The sequence below is a fragment of the Syngnathus typhle genome, linkage group LG1 (genome assembly GCF_033458585.1).
Source record: "Syngnathus typhle isolate RoL2023-S1 ecotype Sweden linkage group LG1, RoL_Styp_1.0, whole genome shotgun sequence".
NCBI lineage: Eukaryota > Metazoa > Chordata > Actinopteri > Syngnathiformes > Syngnathidae > Syngnathus > Syngnathus typhle.
Genome location: NC_083738.1, coordinates 11,288,516 through 11,297,863, shown reverse-complemented (window position 1 = coordinate 11,297,863; position 9,348 = coordinate 11,288,516). Strand labels below are relative to the sequence as shown.

The 9,348-nt window shown below is 42.5% G+C and overlaps 1 protein-coding gene across 2 annotated transcripts; it reads right to left on the bottom strand.

The window, feature by feature from the left end:
• Window positions 1–74: 74 nt before the first annotated feature.
• dpf2l (D4, zinc and double PHD fingers family 2, like) lies at window positions 75–8,515 on the bottom strand. Of its 2 annotated transcripts, none has more exons than XM_061276573.1 (11): window positions 8,420–8,515; window positions 7,384–7,544; window positions 6,748–6,855; window positions 6,439–6,635; window positions 6,119–6,211; window positions 5,535–5,619; window positions 4,956–5,090; window positions 2,775–2,906; window positions 2,546–2,658; window positions 1,855–1,936; window positions 75–1,390 (listed from the first exon to the last, which is right to left on the bottom strand). In XM_061276573.1, the coding sequence occupies exons 1-11, from the start codon at window positions 8,449–8,451 to the stop codon at window positions 1,305–1,307; spliced, it is 1,224 nt and encodes a 407-aa protein (XP_061132557.1). In that variant the 5' UTR covers window positions 8,452–8,515; the 3' UTR covers window positions 75–1,304. The 2 variants fall into 2 exon arrangements, with proteins under 2 accessions (XP_061132557.1, XP_061132566.1); XM_061276582.1 differs by having other exon boundaries at window positions 6,439–6,632.
• Between the last annotated feature and the right edge of the window lie 833 nt (window positions 8,516–9,348).

The following is a 9,348-nucleotide window of genomic DNA, read 5'->3' as shown; positions in this document are numbered from 1 at the left end:
GCAGAACTGTGCTGTTTGAGGATACAGTCAGACACTACGGGTAGCTGAGCAAAAACAAATTGGAATTTCACAAGTAAGTACACAATTTTTATTTAAGTCAGGCTAGTCGGCGCTGACGCTGAACAAATGTAAAAAATAAAAAAATAGTACAACAAAGTACATCATTTTACAAATACGCAGAATGGAGGTCTGACATATTCAAGGAGTCAAATGAATCCTAATGTCACAGTCATAACAGAAATACAAACAAGGCAACACAGTACATTGAATGTTTAAGAAGCTGTATATGTGGAAATGTACACCACATAGTTTACAAAACTACTAGAAAATTCTCCCAATACAGATGGAATATCCTGTATATATGTGTGTGTATATATATATATATATATATATATATATATATATATATATATATACACACACACACACACACATATATACATGCATTTTAAAAAGACAAAATAATTAGGCGAATGCATTCACTGGGTTGTTGCTGACAATGTCACTGTGCGAGGTCTCTACATGTCTGAAATGTGGCTGTGGTAGCTTCATAGTGAACTAACACCAAGCAATGATATGGGAAAGTGATAAGCAACCTTGTAGCCTTGTGGGCACCATTTGGTGGATAAATACTAATGGAAAAATGATAGTCAACCATAACGTAATGGTTCTCCTTCTGAGCCCAATCAACAGAATATTATTTCAGCTCCATCCGGCAACATAACGAGCCGCGTGGCCTTGGTGACAATCTTTCAATGGAAAAATGCTCCAAAAGACCCGATGAAGTACACAGACAGGTGTCCCTACTAAAGTCCACTAGTAACCAGAACAATAATAATAATGATAATATAATTCTTCAACAACATACTGTTTGTGTTGTGTTTTGTAAAATAGATAATTTGTCGGAAAACACAGCAAAACACGACACAGTGCAGATGCAGATATTTGCTGTGATGAGAGTCCGTTTGCTCCCGGGAGTTCCCATGGAGACAGTGGTTGCTATGGTTACCACATGCCCGCTCTGTCGTCTGTGTCTGATTTGTAGCAGCAGTCCAAGACAGCTGTGTACAGATGAATGTATTAAGACAGCTACGCTGGCAGGTCGGTGCTTCACTATGAGCCACACTTGAACTGATCTGAGGTCTGTTTTGGAGTCATGACGCCCCCCCTCCCTGTCCCCGTCCAGCTGGAACAAGAGTGAGCCGGTTGAGCGCCACAGAAGTGGGCGTTCTGACGTGTCGCTTTGCTCAATGCTCAATCGGTGGTCATGTGACAGAGGGGGTGAGCCCACCTAACTGGCGTTGTCACTCAGAGCAGGCGCTCTGGTTCTGCTGGTAGATGGAGGCTTTATCCTTGAGCAGAGCCAGGCACAAGTGGCAGCTCCAGCTCCCTGCAAAAACACAAATGGGATGTTGTGTTCGCCAACAGATTTATTGAGCAATTATTGAGAATGCTTTTGATGATCTTCAGCGTTTGTGCTGAATAATCTAACCAAATGTAACTCATGCTCATGATTGCGCGTTCTTTTTTGCTTCAACTTGCAACTGAACAATTGAACTCCTGGAGACATAAAAGAACTGTTTTTAAATGTTTGTATTAAAAGTTTGTCTGCTTGCTTGTTCCAGGCAATAACACGCCCCCTTTTCAGGGGACATAAATTTTTTAAATATTTTTGCAATACACGGCAGGGCTGAACTGTATTAATAAATAAAAGAACAATGTGGATTGATTCACGGATGAAGAGATCCATTTCCTAAAGCACACTGGATGATTTCTCACTGCGGTGGGAATCACCGACGACAGACACTTGCTATCAAATTCGAACATTTACGTTAGCGTTGAGTGTCGTTTTACCCTCAGGCGGTTCCGTCATGGGGGGACTGAGGCAGTACATGTGGTAGCCTCGGTCACAGTCGTCACAGAACAGCAGCTGGTCCTGCAAAAAAATAAAATAAAATGTCAAGCTCTTTCACAACTTTGACTCCTTTTTCTAAATAAAATCAAAGGGTGACTTAGAACTCATGACTTCCCACTAGAACAAAATCCTGCCTTTTTCTAGAGAGAAGCAGATATGCTGGGGCAGGGTGAGTAAATCTATTGATGCTCTTTAAAGGCTGTGTTTTCGTTGTTTTTTATTGACACTGGAGATTATGTGCGTCTAGTTTTGGTGGACCTAGCGTTCGAAACGGTGGACCACAATATTCTGATTGCTTGTTTGCAGCACCAGGTTGGCATTACTGGAAGTGCTCTAGAGTCATTGATCTTATCTGGCTGGTAGGACCTTTTGTGCTAGCCTCGGTTGCTTTGAGTCCCGTTCTACCCCACTGTCATATGGTGTTCCACAGGGATCAATTTTGGGCCCTTAATGTTTTCATTGCATTTGCTGCCGCTAGTTTCATCCTACGTAAACATGGCATTTCCTTCCACTGCTATGCAGATAACTGTCAGAGCGATGTCCCGCTGAGCTTTGATTTCCTCTTGTCCCTTGTAAAATTTTTAATTATTGCGTTCGGTCTCGACTATGCAAATCGAAGCCCATGCTCACATCATTCTCTGACGTGCCGCAAACATTGCAGCACTTGCACTCGATGCACTGCCAGCGGTAGGTCTTCACTGCGGCCATCATTACAGGCGTGAACTGCAGACATGTTGGGTGGCCTGCGGGGTTAAGGGACCAGACACAACTATGAAACCAGCCATGACCATCAATCTTTATATGCACAATGAGCAGTGTGTTGGGGGATGGGGGAGGGGAGGGGCGACGCTAGCCGTACCCGAACGTCCACAGTCTGAGCAGGACACGAGCTCTTCTGATTGGCCGGTCTTCTGGTTCAAGGTGGAGTCTCCCAGACAGAAGTCGCAATAATCGTTAGGCAGCGCTAGACCATTGGGACCTTTTTTAGTTGCTACACAGGAGAATAAACACAAACATAATTAGAAAAAGCATACCACTTATAATAAAAATACCTTTTAATTTTAGTTAAACTTGTTTGTCGTGTAGAACCCTATTGAACCTCTTTCCAGTGCGTTTCTTTTTTATTTTAAGTTTCTTCTTTATTTGGCTGCGTGTCTGCTTTTGCGGCGCCTGCATGTGAACTCACTGATGGACTGATGATGCCCACGTCTGCCTTGCTTCCCAAGTATGATCTGTCAGTCATAGTGAAATTTGATGGATTGGATGGACATAAATGAAAAATGCTTATTTTTTTGGCTGAAACTTAAACCCTATTGTATTGTATTCCATATACGAAGCAAAAACAGGAGAGCACTTATTACTTAGCATAGGTGGGCGACAGGTACTGTCAGTATTTTAGGCCGATCCACAAGGGCCCAGTCCATCCCTCCATGAGGACAGCAATCGGCGTCGAAAACATAATTCCCACATCACATGCTGGTGCAGCACAAGCAAACGCGCAGCCAAATAAAGGAAAAAAGGAATAAATAAAAACAACAAACACATCCATCGAATGGTGATTGGTGAAATAAAAACAATGTCAGACGTCACTTCGGTCTGTGGGACCGAATGTTTGTTTTGATCTATATTTAGCTGCGTGGGATGTAGTACTAATAAGTCCATTGTCTACGCTGACAGACAGACTGACCTGGCGTGAAATACTCAATAAACACATTGACAGACTGACAATAAAAAACACCGTTACTCAGTGTCACATTTCGGGCTGAGGTTCAAATGAGGACAGCCTTACACGCACTTTACCGCGTGCAGGCTTGTCCCCTTGGAGCGACGTCATCTGGTAGCGCTTGCTCATTCTACGTGACACAAAATCACAGGGCCACAGTTCCCAGATGACTGCTTGACCACCTCCCATCATGCAGCGACTGACTGAGCAGTCAGCCAAAAAAAAATCTATTATCATCTCCAAAATTACGGAAAAAATTAAAAATAATTTTTATTTTGTTAACAAATCGTTTTTTTCCATTTTGGTTTCCTTAGTTCCTTCATTTTGATTGACTTTAATAACTTTGTTTTGGACAGGTCGCCAACCAATCACAGGGCACATGTATACCAAACAACCATTCACACCTCATCTTAGGACAATTACAATTAGTTATTAATGAATATACACCCTTCAAAATGCTGGGTTAAAAACAACTTAGTTTTGGTTGGGAATTGGATCGACCCAGTAACTTCTTAGGTTGTTTTGCCCAAAACATCCCGTTTTGTTGTACGAAACAACGGCAATTGCAACAACCCAACAATTATTATTATTAGTATTATTATTTTTTTTATAATAACCCAATGTTGGGTCAAATTGACCCAATTTCATGGGTCGGTCCAATTTTTAACCCAGCAGTTTTGTGTATGTTTTGAGTGTGTAAGTAAGCATAATTAGCCACAGAAAACTCACACCAGCATAAGAAAACCACAATATTAAACAGTGTTAAAATACCTATTTGACACCATTGCTATCTTTGTAAGAACTGAAATATTTTCTCTTCTAATAACTCATTAGATTGTGCAAGTGATTCTAATTATTCCAGTGATTGCACAAAAAACAAAACAGAAAAACAGCTGTTTCCAAACAACCTTTCAAACCTCCTGAGACTGTGACGAAGAGAAACAAAATCAAGCATGTACACTAGCTGATGTGAACTGAAGTATTTACAGATTTGCACGCATATATGTACATAAATATCTCTGTATACACACAGTACATATATGTATGTATAGTATGTAAACACACACACTAACACACATTCGATGGATACAAAAATAATAAAAAATTATGAATATGAATGGATATCAGTTTACACTATCGTAATCACCGGGGTGAGTCTTTTTCAAAATGTAAGCGTTAATATAGGGGGAGGGGGGATAGACGCAAGTGGGGGGAGAGAAATGAGGATATGATTTTCCTCTTTCAAGCACACACATGATACATAGCATGCAACCCCCTTCCTTTCTTTAGCTCGCTCAATACTTGAGAGTGACTCACTCTTCTGCTCCTCAGGCTGGCGAGGAGTGGGTGGTCCCTCGATCTCCTCGCGGTCCTCGCCCTCCTCCTCCGCCAGGTGAGAGTGTGTATAGTGGTAGCTCAGGCCTGGGCGGTTCTTGTAGCGTTTCCCACAGACTGACATACACACATGGTAATACACAGGGGTTATAGTGATAGTTGAATTACCACACCAAAAAAGGGGCTCTCAGGTGGAGCCAGGAAGAAGCGCTGTTCATTGGCCCACAGCAAGCATTCCTCTTTGAGCTTCATTGACACCACATGTATTTTGGAAGATGCTAGCCCAGTAGTAGCAAGCTCATACAGCGGAGTTGAGAACTAGCACAGAAGCCAACGATTATACAGTACAGCCAAAAAAAGACAGCTTCTCAAGGAGAAGGAATGGGAACAACCTCCAAGCGAGCAATTTTTAAATATCAACTCAAGTTCCAGGAGAAGTCTTTCAGATCACATCATGCACAGCAGTAGGCTTGTCATCTTTCATTGGGAAAATTCAGAAGGCTTCATTGCCAACATGCATGACATGAACATAGATGAGAAAGACAAAGAGTTTTGACTCACTGTCGCAGGCGTACGGTTTATCTCTTTCCTCCAGAGCCGCGGCCGCTGCCTCGCTTTTCTTCTTGCTGTTCTTGTCACTGCGACCCTAAAAAACCCAATCGGGACATGTCACATCCTACAGATTAGTGTTTGTCACACTACCAAAATGATCACTTAAATATGGAAATGATACCAGGACAAAACCCAATACATCACGAGAGGCAGTCTTAACAAATGAAAGTGGGGAACACGAAATAAAGAACGAGTCAAATGATCAAATGGAAAAAAAAAAAATTTTGACAATAATGTGCTCTCTGTGTTTCTAGCCTAAACATGGCATTCTGGTTAATATAGCATTTAACTTTATAACTTTAAGCCACAAAATCCACCCTTTTTTATCCATCTCGAGGGACAGCAATTTTGCCCTGTACTGATACCTGCACTAAACTGAAAATGACACCACAGTGCCTAAAGGCTCAAATTGCAAACATCACGCAAGCTTAGTATTTTAATTAATACATTGCTCGGCTCGATTAACGACGCTATACAAATGAAGTTGCCATGCATGGCCTGGCTTTAAGAGTTGCCAAGCTTCAAACACTCACCTTGGATTTGCTCTTGCTTTTCCTCTTGGGGGTCTCATCCTCAAAGTCTTCATCGTCTAAGTCATCCAGATAGTCATCATGGTCAAGGACTCTCTGCAGTGAAAACATCACAGGGTTTAAACTCCTTTTACCAAGACGCTATCCTTATATATTTGCCAGCTTTCCCAGCAACTTGCATAGGATATTCAAATGTTTGTTCAATACCTGTTCATCTGTTTTTATTTTGTAACCCACTACCACCTGGTACTACTGCTGACAAAATGAATGAAACCAACCTGCGCAACATCATTATTATACATTACCAAAAACCAAAGCCGAACCTTGCGGACGCGTCCGGAGGATGTGTGCGTCGTCGTCGAGCTAGCAGGGGGGTCTATGGTGGCTGGATCGTCCTCAGAACCGCGGACGTCTGCCACACCGCTCCTTCTGTCGAGGGGGTCACCTTTCAACAGAGCCTCCAGACTGCTCCCATCCACCGCTCCCAAGGCATCTCGCTTCAGGCCCAGTTCCAAATCTGCTAGATGCACACGGGCGCAGGTGTGTCAGCATATGTGGTCAAACGGCAATGCAGCAGTTTATTGAAAGCATTTCATGGTCCTGGAAAAACGGGAAATGTCAGGTGGTGATACCTGCTTTGAGAGGGGGGAAGGCCAATCGGGGGTCTTCGGGGGGATGAGAGCGCTGTTTCTTCCTCCAGCGACGAGCTGGATACGTGTACAGTTGACCTGGAGCAACACCTGAACAACATATTGAAGGACAATACATAGTAACGTTTGAGACCTGTACCACGCAAGATGGACAATTTAATTCAATAATAAACAATGTTAATAACGTGTAACATTTATAATACAGAGTGGCCAACCGACTGAAATTTGCTTCAAGAACAATTTGTCTGAATGTGCATATTTTAACCTTTTGTCAAGAACATTATAGTTGTTTGTTGCCAGTTATAGGAATCTATTAAAACTAGCAGCAACCCGGGCAGAATTCAGTCATTCGTTGGCATTCAGCTAACTTTGCATTTGTGCATTACATCACCGGCATGATGTCGAACAGAGAGCAAATGATCTACCAAGTATTTTTACACAGTTTCAACCATCTATCTAAACTAGCAGCATCCGGGATTTGCTTTCAGCTGACTTTAGACTCGTGTACAATAAACCCCCCACACTAAAGTATGAATATTTAAGGAAATGGCCGCAGCTATATCTAAAAAAAGAAATCTGTTAATGTGCTGTAAAATAGTTTGTAATTGTCTTTTCTACCTGCGCTTCGGTGTCGCTTCTCCATCCAGATGTAGCAGTTAGACTGAGCCACGCCAGTCTGCGAGTCCAGGAAGGGCATGAGGATGCTGCGCTCAGCACACAGTCTGGCATTGTAGCTATGACATTGTTCCATGGCATCCCGGTAATACTGCTCCCCCAGCCTATAATTTGCGTTGTCAGCACAAAGAAATGCCAAAAATAATAATCAGGTGTTGTAACAAACACAGATAGACAACTACGTTACGTTTAAGCATTTATCAATTTTTACAACTTTTCCCATCGTTAAGGTCGCAGATAAGTCAAATCCTATCCCAGCGAGGACGGAGCAGCAGAGCACATACAGAAAACCAACCAATTTCACTCACACCTACAGACCAGAGTTTTTAATTATTATTAAAAATAGTTTCGGGGAGGCCTGACAATGTATAAAAATGTGGGAGATATTGCGTTACTCTTGTTGCAGCTGGCAGAAAAGAAGAACCATATCACGTGTTTCTGAATCATATCTCTCATGAAGTTCGATTGGGTAAGCAAAATATTGGAAAGAAAACTCATGGCGATTCCGGCTCTTTTCTTTTAAATACTACTGTCAACGATAATCACGAGAATAAACACATTCCGCGTTAAACGCACGAGTGTAGCGTCGCGACGTCGGTCGGAACAATAGGTTGATTGTTAGCACGACTTTCTTCACAACAAAGCAACGATCAATAGACAGGTTTATCAGCGAGCAAGCTACTACCGACCAAGCAGATGAAAATACAATGTGGTCATCTTAAGTTGATGGTGTCGTGTGAGTGGTATGCGAGTTACAGCCTTATCCATCGCTGTGCTTCGGTTCTTTGCCCGTGGCTCACAAGCTATCCTTAGCACACACAAGATAACGTTATTCTCTTGGGACGCATTTTGTAATCAAAATCGCATGTCCTGTGTCTATGGTTTCCAAAGGTTGGTCGCTAATTGTTTATTCACTATGAATTAAGGTCATCGCGACTCGTGGTTTTTGTTGTAAAAAAAGATAAATAGGCAAACTTACACTTTCACAACACTGTCGACGGCCGCCGCCATGTTTGGTTAGTGCAGTTGTGCGGTGTGACACTGCGCAAGCGCACTGTTGTCAGCAACGTAAAACCACTGCGGCAGACGTTGACAGCGAACGCTGCAAGGACCCTTTTTTTCTGGAGAAATTTTTATTCATCGTTATTTTGAGGAACTAAACATGAACGAAAACTTATCAGAATTTGCATATACGTCGGACCTGGCGGAAAATTTGCTATTTTAAAATTACCATCCGCGATCAGGAAAAAATGGGTGTGTAGCGTCTCCTAGAGGGGGTTATCGGAGCTCTGTCCCGGTGCGTGACTGGGAGACACGTGGGGCAGACTAAGCAGGGGCACCGTAGGGGCAGATGGCAACGGGGATGGAGAAGGACACACGTTCCGTTTATCAATTGACAATTTTTAAACAACAAACGGGAGATAGCTCGCTCCCGGTTAATGGAGACAGCAACACTGCCTCCCCGCGGATGGGAAAGGGATCGTCTTTCAACACGTGACCAAAATGTAGCGACGCGTGTCTACGTGTCTGTGTGTGCATTAAATTTGAATTTAAAACCCTAACAAATTCAACTTTGAAATCCCAACCCTAGTCTGAAACATTATTTTTCAGGGTTTTAAACAGGCTTCGAACTAAGGTCAGGGTTTCAAACTAGGGTTGCCAACTTGGGTTAGAGTTTCAAACGAGGGTTCGGGTTTCAAAGTAGGATTTCAAATTTGGGTCAGGGTTTCAAACGAGGGTTAGTTTTTCGACGGAGGGTTATGGTTTCAAAGTAGGGTTAGGGTTTTGAAGTAGGGTTTTAAATGAGGGTTTCTAGGTAAGGTTTCAAACTAGGATTAGGGTTTCAAACATGGGTTAGGGTTTTCAAACATGGGTTAGGGTCTCAAAGTAGGGTTTCTAAATAGTGTT